Genomic DNA, 14,168 nt, shown 5'->3' on the forward strand with positions numbered 1-14,168 from the left:
TTTCCCTAACTCTTCTCAGATCTACACAGCTCAGTACCTGATGCAGTAACACCATTCCTGAAAGTGATACATGAGGAAGGGTTGCTCCTGTTCACTTTAGCACAGAGAGAAAGCATGTGCCAGTGCAATTCAGGGGGAATCAACTGAAGTTTTATGTGGTGACTAGTAAAGGGAGGTGGGGTGGTTCCTCACCCCCAGGAGCTGTTTTTTGGGGGAGTAGTGTTGTTTGTTTGTTTTCTATCTTAAATTAGTTGGTTGGTAATTGGCTTGATTTAACGAATACAGTCAGATGTACCAGTCTGGACATTTCACAAATGGCACAAATATTTATGGCTCAGTGTCAGCCAACCCTAGAGCAAACCCCTGCAGAGTCTCCAGATAAGGACATATCAGTGTGTCTAAGCTATTACAAAAAAAAGAGTTGTATTTTAAAAAGCACTAGAGAAGCTCTAAGTTCAATTTCTCTAATCAATAGCAGAAGACTGGCAATTCAGAGACAGACTTAAAGTGTTTGCTAGAGTTGAAGAGTTTCCAGGTGTTCAGCAACTGGATTTCTTCAGGAGGAGGGGAGCATCTTCTGTTTTCTCTTCTAAAGATACATTTTGGTAACATTGATTTCATTCTCACATGCTCTATCTCAACATGTACCTTTCTCTGGCAATTAATTAATATTTCTGCAATTCTTTAAGTGATACCTATAGTGTACCATTACTTTCATTATTAATTAGTTAATATAGTAAAATAAATACAGCCATGAAAGAGCAACAAAATTTGATATGATTTCACACATTTGGCATGAGATAACTGAAGATGTTTTGACAAAAGCGTTTCATGTTACGTATTTAATATTATTAGAAGAAACACATTTGTGTGTCACCTGTTAAAATCTCATCAAGAAAATGGAAGCATGTCCTCTCAGTCACTGCCTTAGACCACTGAGGTGTTTTTCATTTGTAGTACAACTCAGGCCAAATGTGTTCGGGCCCACCAGCATCTTGGGTTATTACCATGCTGTGTAGCCCAGTAATGTCTACAGCTAAAGAACAGGACTCTCTGATATGCTATTGACTGCAGTGTGCAACTCCTTGTCATGCACTGTTTACAGTCTAAATATTATTCTCTTCTGCTAGCTACAGGGCAGCTCAGAGAACGTGACTTTGCCCCCAGGAACAGAGAGAAATAAGGACTCTGCTGCTCCTGTACCTTTGGATTCTGGGGTTGTGATGTTGGCTTCAGCAGGGGGTCCAGCACCAACCTCGTTAACCGCCACAATACTGAACCTATGGTAAACCAAAGAGACAGGTTTTGGTTTGCGGGTTTCTTTTGAAAGATTGCCTGAGAAGTAGGCAAGTAGGGTAGCTGCTACAGAAGTGCTTGACTTTTGGAAAATGCCCATTTAAATATAACACTCTGGGAAATTTATAATAAAAATAAAACCACCCAGACTCTGAATTCCCCAAAGGTGGGACAACAACAGAATCTTCTAAATTAAAATTCAAAATGGGGTTTCAGACTCAGAAGAGCAACTCAATTGCATTTCAGAGGAAGATCTGTATTTACCAGTGCAAGCAGAATGTAGGACTTTGTGTTTAATAAATATGAAGGAATTTTTCCAGATGCTTAAAGGACAAGAGAGGACTGCTTTATCATTCCCTGAATATACTGAAAACATGCCACAGAACCTTAAAAAATGGAAAAACAGCAGCTGAGAAAATGTAGTCTGCTGGCCCTATATCAAATTGCTTTTCTTTCTTCCCCATCTGACTTCCACATAAGCAGCCAACTCACCTGGAATAACTTTGTTACCTCAAGGAAGGTACCCCTGCTTTTGGCAAGAACATAAGTAAACTGTAATTGTGCAGAAGTGGTATTTAGGCATACCCTGTACTATTTGGGCAAGAAGTGCTACAGCACACTTGGCCATGTTGGTTATCGTTTCTTTTTGTACCTGTAAGTGTTGTTTGGGAAGGTGGAGTAGAACTGAAAGCTATGCCCTCTTGAAGCTCTCAGCAATTCGTGATTCTCACTGGTCAGGAGCAAGTTATACCCAACAATCAAGCCATTTGGAAAAAGTGGTGGAGACCAACTAACTTCAACAGTGTTTGGACTTGAACTCTGAATATCTTTAATGACAGGAGCTGTCGCAGGAGCTGCAAGAGACAGAAATGACTGACTCTGGGATGCCATTTAAGAAATGAATGTTTTTTCTTTTTTAGGTACATTTTTATGTTTCATACCTTTTAACTCATTTATACTAATAAACATGATTAGGGACAGCATAAAATTTCAGCAACAATTAACTTTTTTTAGTGTCCAGGAAAATGTGTGTGCATTTCAGTCAAAAAGTTAACATGCACAAAATTATCCAACGTGCCCTCACAATTTTGACTATGTCCTTTTCTGTGCACGTTTTAAAACTAAAAGCAGGAAGGAGCCCTAAATATTCTATTTCCAACAAAAAGAGCCTGTAGTATTTTAGTTTGGTCTTCTGCAACGACCCAACAGACAACATACATATTCTGAAGATTAAGCATCAATGTGTTCTGTGAAAGAAACAACAAGGAAACCTAAATGTTTCTGATACGGTCCTGAAAGATGAAATTAATAGTGCAATTCATTACCTCCAAAAGCATGTGTCCGGTAACTGGGACTAGATGGAGAATGGAGCTGCAGCTGAGACGTAATGATCCAAACTACTCGAAACACATATTCTGTGAAGGCTTGAAGGTCTTTGACTGTATATGAAGTTCCAGATACTACCTAGATTAATGCACAGACACAATCATTTCCATTTCTTCCTCCATCTGCAGCTACTATGTAGGGTGTTATCAGGGAAAAAGAGTTCTCATATAACAACATACATATTTCAGAATACAAAAATACGCATCCTAAGTTTAAATAAGAGGAATTCTGGGAGTTATTTTCAGCACAGACTTTGATTTTCCATTTTTACAGAACTTTTCCTCTTCTCTTTTCTTCAGAACATGCTACCAAATCTAGACAATGAACAGATGGATGGAAGGATGGATGCAATATAACAGTAAATGTGAAGAATAAGGTAAAAAACCTAAAGTAATAACATATTACGAGCAATGTATTTAAAACTTTTGATACATATACTACAGGTTTAAGATCCACAGGTTCCTAGTTACCCTAAAATATTTACAGTCTGAAGTCATTCTTCCCCATTATTTCACCAATGATTAATTCAGAACTTCCTGCTTAGCAAATTGTCTTTACTTTTGATTTGTGTCACCAACTTGACAGGCTCTGTAAATTGGTCCAATAAAGATGATGGCAAGATAACAAGTGCATAGTTGACGCAAAAGAACATAATATGAGAATAACTGTACTCAGTCAGAACAAAAGACTGTCTAGCCAAGTATTGTGCCTTTGACAAGAACCAAAAATAGTTTCTCTAGGGAAAGGTATGAAAAAAAAGGAAAGCCGACAGTGGTATTTCTCCCAAATACTCTCAGTCTTGGCATATTACAAGCATGGCTCAACATAAAACAATGGCAATGTTTGCATTTAGTAGAACTCAATTTTTTCTTCCAATAATTTGTCCAGTCACTTTTCAAACTCTATTTAGTAATTTTAGTAATTTTAATACTTTAGGAGTTTAAATTTAGTAATTTAACATCCACATGTGCCAGGAAGCAGCTGAACATTTTAACTACATATTTTGTGAGGAAATACCTTCATATGCTGGTTCTGAAACTGCTACCTGTTAGTTTCCATCAAGGTCCCTAGTTTCTATATTGGAGGAAACAAGGAGTAATTGTCCACTTCTCAGCTTCTCCATACTACTCATGATTTTGCAAACTTCTTCCATATGCCTAACATATTATCCGATATTTTTCTAAAATAAAATGAAGAACAGAGAAGAACCTATTCCCTTGCAAAGTAAAAGGAAGTGTCCTTCTTTACCTCTGTGTACCTCCAGTCTCCCGGGAGCTGATTGAACTTCCACTGGATAATATATTTCACCCCAGAGATGTTAGCTGGCTTCCACCCTAATGTGACACTGTGGCTTCCAATAGTAGATGCAAATGGCGCTCTGGGCTTGTTCAAGTAGTCTGAGGGGTACATACAATACAACAGTAAGAAAAAACTTTCATGGCAATCTCTACGTCTTAAGGGTAAAAGCCTATTACCCCACACACTTGAAAGCTGTGAAGCCAATAAAACACACAAAAGAATATATTGAAAAAGGTGCTGAATAAATCACATGAGATTTTAAAGACAGTTTGATAAGTAAGCCTGAACTGGGCCAAGCTCAATGTGAGTAAATGTGACTACAACTCTGCACTTGTGTAAATGTACTTTTAGGTACAGGTACTTAGGAAAATTCTGCTGATTAGAGACCTAGAAAAGGTATGGGAGACTTCTGAAGAGATTTTCAAGGGGTCTACTTCAGTAGCACTGTATTGGCCCAGTTGTTCCCATAGAAGTTGCAGGAGCTTTTGGCAATGATTTCAAGATAGCAGACAGATCAAGGATGGATGCTTGACAAATTATTGTCTTAAATAGTTGAGATTGGATTCAAAAAGTCTCATGTCCATGAAAGGGAGGGCAAAAAAGTTTTACTATAAGATAGAGTTAACCTCATTGTATTTGTTAAAAGAAAAAAGAAGAGTGGTAATTTTCTGATGAATCAAAACAATCAAGACATTCCTATTTTTTCAAAGAAAAACAGATAACAGAACAAGACTATAGTCTTAAAACTGAATTTATCAGACTGTGAATCGGACACATGACTATTCAGACTTACTCTGTGCTTCAACTCCATATGCATCCTCTGCACGGCTACAACCAAACTTACAGGAAACTGTCTGTGTAGGGTACAGAACCCACTGGTTAGTTTTGTGTAAAAACAAACTTCCTCATAGAATTATGCAGACACATTTTAAATACATACAAATCCTGTGGACATCTGAATACGTACAAACCCTGTGGAAATCATTACATTCGTTCTAAAAAAATAAAAGTACCACAAACTCATTCCGAAGAGCTTCCCGAGAGCTTTTTCATTAATTCACTGGGGACTGGATTAGGGTTATCCTCCTTACATACTGTCCATTTGTGGAAAGAACAAATATGGGGCTTCATTAAAGTTGGAAATAAACTTCAGTGACAACCATGGAGTTAGGAAGTAATGGTTTTTAACGTTTATGATATGTTCCACATGTTGGATTTCACCCTTTCCCATTTCATGTATTTCCTACGAATGAGCCACATTCTTACAAATCATACTTTCAGTGAACTTTCAAAATAGTTGAAATTAGTAATTTGTAAGAGCAGCCATGCCTAATTCACACTTCCTTGTTAGTAGTTAGTGTCATGTCTACAAGCTGCAAACATAACAAATACCCCAGGGAGTGAGTTCTCCACACTTACATCCTAAGAACAGAAAATTCCTAAGAGTTTTCAGTTTAGGTAGGGAACATAGGTATAGTGTTACTCTGCATTATAGGTAGAAAACTTAAGAAGAGGTAGTAACATTTCCCAGGTGGATCTCAGTAGCTTAAAAATTAAATGCAAGACTGAATCTCCTGAAAAGTCAAAGCTTTTGAGAAGTGGTGGTTGGACAGGCATTTTGTTTGGGCTCATTTTGTTCTGCAAGTTCATTTGGCCTATAAAATCTTCATGTATTCTTCATACAGCAGCCATCTTTCAAGTGATAATTAAACTTTAGGTCATTCAGAAGTAATTCATTACATTAAATGAGCAAATTTTTTAATTGCTCTTCCGATGATTCTAGGATATACACTTCTGGAACCCTACGGAAACTGATAAGGTATGCTATTTCAGACAACACTGTTGCAGCTAAGGTAGATTTAAAAACTTGCTTAGCAGTATATTCCGATCTACATTATCTCAAATCTAGGCATTCAGTGCCAAGTGCAAGCACTTAAAAAGTTTTCTTCAATGTTTCCATATTCAGAGGAATAAAATACATCCAAGTGAATTATCATGACTGTTAGCAGGCAAAGGTCTGGGTATTAGCAGACATCAGTTAACAACTGTACACTGGAACTTTCTTTTACAGCCAAGATTTATTTAGTTTGTAGTGGATAATGCCCCCAGATTACATGCTGATTCATAGTGCCTTCTGCTTCATTTAACACAGACATTTATGACCATTTGCTTTTAGTCATGTTTTTCTTTCTTCTTCTGATCTTTGTCCAAACCATAAATCCAATTTTTGCTTGAGGTAAGAGGATTACTAAATCTCCTAGCCCTAGAAATTTTGAGGGAACTTCGCCATCTGCTCAGCCTGAAAACAAGAAATCCTCGTATATTTCCCATCGGTCAGAACTGCCCCTGTATCAGCCAGATTCTGCTGCCCTTTCTTGTGGATACTCCCACCAAATTCAGTGGCACTTCCCCGTTCCTAGGTGAGAGACAATATCTAACAGGAGCAATACTACCAGACTTTAGTCCCAAGGTGTAGTCACAAGACAGAGCTGAGCCAATGCCAAAGGAAAAGTCCCACTCTTACTCCCATTCCTTTCCCCGGCAGACTGCAATGACCTGATCCTCTGCATGCAGTGACCTGGTGCTTGCCTGACCATGCAGGGAGTCAAGTCAGCTAGCTGATCCAGTGAAAAAATAATCCTGCAAAAGCCCTTGCAAAGTTAGTGAATTTAACTGGCATATTATGTGGCCAGACAAGCAAATGAAAACCCACACAAAACCCACCCCACCCCCCAATTCTGTTTCTACAAAAGTAAGTTGCTTACTTCTTGGACTGTTCCTACACTCCAAGACCACCATTAAGCACATTTGTAAACATTAGTCATGGTCACAATTTCACAGGTTAAAAAGCATTAAAGAAATCAATCTTTTCAATCAAATTTCCAGCTTGCCAATGGATTTGTGTTCTACTTAGGATTCCCTCCAAGCCTTCCTTTGCCTTGAAGTGTGTTGCCCCCATCTGAGTAAAACTTTCATACTGAGGCCTCAAGAGTCCCAAACACAATCCCACAACCATGTCATCCCCATCCCATCCTACACTCTATGTTCATGCTAACAGGGCCCCAGAAAGGCACCATCTCTTTAGCAGCACTTTTGCCTCATACTTACCATGGTAAACGCCAGCCCATCTGCAGCACAGGCCAGGCACTCCCCATTTGAGATCTCTTTCTAAAGGGCAACACACCCAGTTCAGAGTGTTTTGTCTTCTAGCTCCCACTCCTTGTTTCCACTTCTCCCCAAGCTAGTGTCATACTGGCCTTAATAAGCATTCTCTCTGGTTCATCTTTGATGGCATTAATGAAAAACTGGAAAGAACAAGACTCCTGTGGGAGCCCAGAACATATTTTAAATAGGTCTGTACTGCGTTCCATACCAGAGTGATTAGTCTGCTTTCTTTAAAGCAATATTCTTTGTTACAGAGCAGTTTTTAATGCAAACATATCCTTAGCCACCATGCTGGAAAGAAAGGATTCAGGTACTTAACTCATTCTTCAGCTTTAAGGAGCACAAAACAATTGATAAGTTTGGGTATCTACATTGTATTTCTTAGCACTATATGGACATAGTAATGACTGAAATCATGATTTTTTTTTAATTGATCTGATAGCACTTAACTTACCTCACATGCTCTGGTGTATGTCTTGTTCTGCCAAGAAGCAAATTAATAAAATGCAGGATTAGCATAAATATAATCACAGAGTATTTTAATGAAATTACACTACAAAACCATTTGCCATCACTGGCAAATAATGAAAGAAGGAAAACCCACACTTGAAAAACCAAAAAGTCAACATTAAAATGATGCCAAGGATGAATGAGCTTCAGGTGTTCAAGAGGTCCAGAAAAAAGAGCAGTTTAAAAACTATCATGGCAATTGTCCCAGACCAGTGTTAATTCTTATCCATCTGGTTTAGTAAAAGCAAGAAATCAATCTCGTAAAGACCATGTTCTTCATTTACATCTGCATATAACTCCAAGACAGGCCCCAGTAGAGTAAAATCCTGAAAAGCACGAGTTCTTTCTCACTGCCTGAAAATCTGGGTGAGTGGTTGAGCTTAATGAACTGTAAAATGTCCTCACATTTTGACAAACACAATGAAAATTTTTGATATTACAGGTAACTCCCATAGCAAGAATTATTATCTTCCCAAAAGAGAAGTTATAAATGTGCTGACAGAAAATATGGATATTACATCTTTTCATAGAAATACTGCTCTGGTTAGGTTTTCCACATCTGCCATTGGATAAGGTACTTGGAGACAAGTGCTATAGAGCCAAGGCTAAGGCAATACTTACACATTTCAGTGGGCAATTGATTTGCACCGTTGCATTCCAAAACTGACATCCCTGCGTGCACTGCAAAGACAGACGATGGTTTTAAAAAGGACTTTAAAATCACATTTTTAAAGAGAAGGGATACTCCAGTGCTAAGAGTGAGGACAATAGTTCAACTTCCAGCTGCAGTAAAATATTCTGCATGACCAAGACATTTAGTTCCTTCATGCCCCAGCTCCTTCCAATAAAATAGGCATCTACAGCACTTTGTAACAAAAGTACTAAATATACCAAAGATGATAGGTACTCAGATACTACAGTAATGGGATTATGTTGTATAGTGCCTTTCTCAATGTGAAATCAAATATAGAGCAAAAGAAAAACTACATCATTCTTAGAGGTTGGTTTTGTGCAAAACAGTGGATGTTCACATATATGTTGAGCTCTGGTAAAGACTTTGACACCCTCGCATGCACTGAGAACACTAAAAGGACTGCAGGGCACCTGAGCAGACTGTGGCTGTCACCTGAAGAGAGTGCTCACATAGCTTGCATAGGCCTTGAGAAAGACCTGATGCACAGCTTCAGGGGCAGAAGGAACCCTTGGCTGAGACAGTCCACGTTCAGTCTTGTTTTGGGAACAAGTCACTCAGCTAGCCATGACGTGTGTGGCCAGTGGTCCCTCTCTCCCAACTTTATTTTACCACTTGAAGTAACAGATAGGCAGTATGCAGCACAGCCAAACACAGTGGAAAGCCGTTCAACACAAACCCCAGCTCTCCAACAGGCCGGGCATCAGCTTTAAAACCGTGAGTTTTCAAAAATGTAATAAATATCATGTGGTTTGGATTTGATGCTGTAGCTTTCTTGTTCACTCTGTCCCATCCATTTCTTAATGGTTGCATATATTTTTCTTTTTAAAGGGAAGCTGGAAGGAAATTACTTTGGAAGCAGGAGACTGACATCGAGCATTGCAAATCCTCATGGAAAAAACAGTAACACCTGATAACACTGAGCAAAAATACACAGTAACCTAAATAGGTGAGTCAACCTTGCTATGTATTGTCATGACAACAGAGCCTTTTATGGTCCCGGCATCATAAATGACCAAGCCTTGCTAGATACTGGGTGCTAAGAGGCTGCTTCCCACTAGTCTCTGTGGAAAATATTGGTGACTGAATTCTCCACTGCTCTTCAAAGAATATGTATAACTGCCAGCTTGAATGGCATTTGAAATCTGAACTAGGAGAATAGTAGCTAAAGTTCTTCACAAGAATACTGCTATGGAAAGGTCATGTTAAGCCAAAGAGTCCCCCACGGTAGGCACAACCATCTGACGTCCTACAGAACTCTACTGTAATTTTAAGTTTTCTCCCATAAAATCACTGAGAAAACAAAATTAACTACTTAACTGTACAAAGGTAGCTGAATAAAACAGTCTTGATTCACATTTTGAAGGGAACACTGGTTTTGACTCATTTTCTCCAAAATGAGTGATTATGAACTCTGTAGATCACAAATGTGAACGTGACTCACAGCAGACATCCACACCCTTTACAACTATCTTTTTTGTTTAAAGAAAATGTATGTCTTTAATAATTTGAGCCAAATCTAAGCACACAACTTACTGACTTATGCCAAACAGGACACTGTGCACATTTATGGGAAGTCTTTGACAATATGAACATTGTACCTATCTTATTCAAATAGCAGTAATGTAAAATGTCAGTAACTAACAAAGTAAACCATTACTTACTGCTCCGGTGATGTCACTAACATTGCAAAGGTTAGTAATTCCAAGTTCTCCTTCCTATAAGAGAAATACATACATTTTTACAAAGATTCAAAATGTTTCCCCAAATTCTTTGATTAAAATACATTAAAGCATCAGTTTCTTGCAAAACAAACTTTCTCTGACTAATGTTTCCTCATTTGAAGAAATTTGTTTTTAACACACCAGTAGCTTCTCATTTGAGTCTAATTTCAGAGTACCATCAAACAAAGACCTTGGCAGAATCAGCTGGTGTTAATTAAATTATCTCAGGTAGGAATTTGGCTCCCGTCTCCCGATTCTGGTTCTCTGCGTCAATAACAAATGCTTTGTAAATATGTTGGGCATAAATGACAAAGCCAAGTGGCTTTGACCTCTTGGGAGCAGAAAGACCTTCCTTCAAGCTAAATGCCTTTTGTCTGGCCTCCTTTTGAACGGGTTTTATGCAGCCATATGGTGACCGCCCTTCCTCTCCTGCCAAAAGTGCTCTTGAGCTAAGGTGCCTGTTTTTTCACATCATTCAAAACCAGCCACCACCTGTGAAGTGCAAATGATTTGAGGATATATCTAACAACCTTGGAGAAGCTGAATGTTAGGTCTTAAGTTTTGTCCTGCAAACAGGTAAGAGTGTCCTTAATAAAACAACTTTCAGGAAGAAATTTTCAGCACTCTGGGCACACTGTGACAATAGTGAGAATCAAAGGTGTCACAAAGCACATGTGAACACAGTAAGTAGACTGGAGGCAAAAAATAAGACACACAACTCTCAGACTCCAAGATTATATTTTCCTCAACTGAACCCCTTACACAATACATTCACTGAACATGAATGCGATTTTCCCATCTTTCAAAGCTGAGAGGAAGAGCAACTTATTTCTTATTCTGAATTAATTTAAGCTTAAATCAAAAGATCCCCCATTAAAGTTATCATGGCATGATAGGCTTCCATCAGGGAAGGCAATTAACTCTTTCACCAGTGCAAGAGTTAGAAATTGTTTTAAAGGAACTGCCAGAAAAATGTATGAAATAAAATGGAGCAGGTGATAGTCCTCTGCAGTAGCGTTCCACAGTTAGTTACCCCCAAGGCACATCATGTATTTTTTACAGAGCAAAGGTACATGGTCTTCTAAACAACATCAGCATTTCAGGCAAACAGAAACAAGGAGATAACTCCTGAAAGCCTCATGCAGAATTATTGTTTGGATTTGAGAGGTTTTGCTTATCTTTGTTGTGCATCAGTAAAAGGAAAAATAATAAATTCCACTTGACTACTCGAACACTAAGAAAGCATAAGATTAAGGAACCAACCACTTACTTTAATACTTAAAGAAATATCCACAATTTAAAGCATAGGTGACTTAAAAAAGAAGCTGAAGCTAGTTCAAGATAATTGTGCAAGCCACAGATTCCCAGCCAATTTCTTCTGAATTTACAGTTTTCCTAGGTTTATATAAGAAAAGTAATAGACTAGACAGAAACTGATAATCAAAGTGAATAAACTGAAAGAACAAAGGTTTCTCTCCTCCACCCTCCAGGGTCTTTAGCTTTTATAGTAATTTCAGGAGCTGTTGGAACATAAATATACAAAGAAAATGTAAAATGTAATCTAGTTAATGCGATTTCTTCCTTAGCAGGTTTCACAAATTCAAATGTTAAGCATTAGTTCTCAAACTCCGCTTTTACTCAGATACATTGTCTGAAAAAGCTGATATGTGATACAAAATTCTTACAGTGCTAACAACCATCTGTGTTTCAAAAAATTAAGTACAGTTTTTCAAAACTTACCAGGTTACTTGTACATAAGTTTTGACAATTTTTTGAGAAAGTACAGTACACTGCAGAAATCCATACACAGTAAAAAGCAGCAAGTCTGTTTAGCGGGAGATCCCACAGGCAAATGTTCCTCATAACTTTCACAGGTTCATCTGGCAGTCTGATTCTTTCCTTGACTTGGTCAAACAAACTCCTTTTAGTCTAGATGACGGAGATGCAACTGTGAAGTTTCTGCATTTCAGTTTATTAAATATTTTTTAAATCCTTCTTTACACTCCGTTCCTTCAACAACTTTTCAGCTTCCTGGAGCACTTGTCTTGAAATTGCACAACATCTATTTCATAGTTTCTTATTAAACCACTGAAACAAAAGAGTTGACCAATGAAAGTCAGCGTATCTCCTTACATAAATATCATTAACGTAAAGAGGAAACTAAGTGCAATGCTTTTAATCAGGTGCTCCAAGCAACACAGAAACAGGGAAAGGAGTGAGAGAAAACTGGCCTAATCTTTATTCTACTATGATTAAGCTCTTTCTAAATATTTTCAAGTGGATCCAACTAAGAAAATGTTTGTGATGATGAATAACCTTGTTAGAACACTGCAGTTCATATCAGTCAGTACAAAACTGTTAATTAATTCTCTGTTTTAATGACTGTTTCCAAATGTTCCATTTCCACACCAAAATACCACTCAAAACAGGCCTCTGTCTGCCTTCTGATGCCATGTAGACACAAACTGAGCAGAGCCAATCTGCTAGGGTGTCTCTACATGAGTGGGTGTTGTGGTTTAACCAGGTGAAAACTGGACAGTGGGCACAATTGCACTAGTAGGTTTGTGCCCATATCATGGAAGAAAATTGAAGCTGATGGATAATTCATGTATGTGATTTAAAGAGGGGTGAAGAGTCCTACATAAAGTTGGAGACTCACATTAAAGAGGTCAGTGGGAACCCAAGCTTAAGATACATCCAGCTCCCAGTCTGTGGCGCATCTCTGCTGTACCACAGAGCTGTCCAGAGTCATTCTGTGAACTGCAATAGGAAATTAATACAGCTTACATATATATATAAAAAAAAATAAATGTTATGTCATTTTTATGCATGTGTGTTATGCATTATACATAAAATGTGCCATTTTATAAATAACATAGCATTTTAATGATCAGTTTAAGCTGACGTATCCTCTCATTGCTGCTTAAAAAGGGGACCCACTTTCCCACCACACCTAAATGCTCCTTCATCTTCCCAAGCCCCACTCACTTGCCAAGCAAACATTCCTGCAGTCATGCAATAAACTAGGCTGAGAATCTGGCTAACACTAACCCAGCAACAACAGAAGTGAATTGGTTAGCATTAACCTGATGTTGTTTTTTCTGATTCGGGCTGCAACACAGCCCTATGTGCTGCTATGCCCATGCACAGTAGGTGAAAGGAGCTAAAAGCACTGAGGCAGGAGCAAAGAATGATCTGGACTGGAGAAAGCCAATGGATATTGTCAAGCACATGGCTTGAAGGTGGTCAGAGGAGGGTGGCTTTGTAGAGAAGGCTCTTTCCTTTTTTATCTTCCACTTGTGCTACAAAGACTTTTGGGAGTTTCATGTACATTACCTCAGCCTCCTCACCACTGCTCAAGGGAACTCCTGGAAGAGAGTAAGACTCGTCAAATGTGAGCTTAGCTCTCAGCTAAGGGCCTTCAGCTACACAAGCGAGGAGGAGTTACTGCCGCATTTGCTTGTCACTTCTCCACTGCAGAAGGATGTTTCCCTGCTCTAGCCCACCAGCAAAGCTGCTCAAGAAGGAACTCCTTAGCTCCAGCCAAAATAAGCCAGTTTAGTCTGACTGCTTAAATAGTAGCTCTTTGCTAATCCGGCTCATCTTGGCTGAAGAAGCTTCATCAGAGCTCACATGAGCAGCAAAACTGAAGAGGAATATGGTGACAGGCAGCTGTAGGGTACAATTTCTTCCTAAGGCAGAGCACTTTGTGCTTTGGATAGATCTTTAGGAGATTTAGGACCCTCAGGATTTTGTCTCTAGGTCTATAACAGTAAATTAAATGTACCCACACCTGTACCCTAGCAGGTGGCATAGGATAACTCACATCCACACTTTAAAAATCACCCATACTCGAGGAGAGGATGGCCACAACTGAAACATCTATGGGCAATGGCTCCTAGCTTTTACTAACTCCCAAACTGTTCCTGGATAGTATTTGGGCTATTGCTGACAAGGATGAAAGCCAGCCAGGGACAACTCTAACAGTTTAACACCTGATGTATGTAGCCACTCAGGATTAGGAATGCTGCCTGGCATGGCTTTAAATTACTAGTTTATATGTAGCCCAGGTAAACATATGTGTCTAAGTTCAATCT

At 38.7% G+C, this 14,168-nt stretch overlaps 1 protein-coding gene across 1 annotated transcript in view; it reads right to left on the reverse strand.

The window, feature by feature from the left end:
* The window catches only part of ROS1 (ROS proto-oncogene 1 , receptor tyrosine kinase), a gene marked incomplete at its 3' end in the record, with an annotated part of 58,247 nt that extends 46,313 nt beyond the window's left edge, over positions 1-11,934 (reverse strand). The window contains exons 1-9 of the mRNA XM_010291423.1: positions 11,812-11,934; positions 10,012-10,065; positions 8,278-8,337; positions 7,601-7,627; positions 4,775-4,835; positions 3,931-4,079; positions 2,622-2,760; positions 1,949-2,150; positions 1,204-1,280 (exon numbers count right to left, since the gene is read on the reverse strand). Of these exons, the coding sequence (XP_010289725.1) occupies positions 1,204-1,280; positions 1,949-2,150; positions 2,622-2,760; positions 3,931-4,079; positions 4,775-4,835; positions 7,601-7,627; positions 8,278-8,337; positions 10,012-10,065; positions 11,812-11,934 (892 nt within the window). The remainder of the gene's footprint in view (positions 1-1,203; positions 1,281-1,948; positions 2,151-2,621; positions 2,761-3,930; positions 4,080-4,774; positions 4,836-7,600; positions 7,628-8,277; positions 8,338-10,011; positions 10,066-11,811) is intronic.
* Between the last annotated feature and the right edge of the window lie 2,234 nt (positions 11,935-14,168).

The sequence above is a fragment of the Phaethon lepturus genome, unplaced genomic scaffold (genome assembly GCF_000687285.1).
Source record: "Phaethon lepturus isolate BGI_N335 unplaced genomic scaffold, ASM68728v1 scaffold16747, whole genome shotgun sequence".
Lineage (NCBI taxonomy): Eukaryota > Metazoa > Chordata > Aves > Phaethontiformes > Phaethontidae > Phaethon > Phaethon lepturus.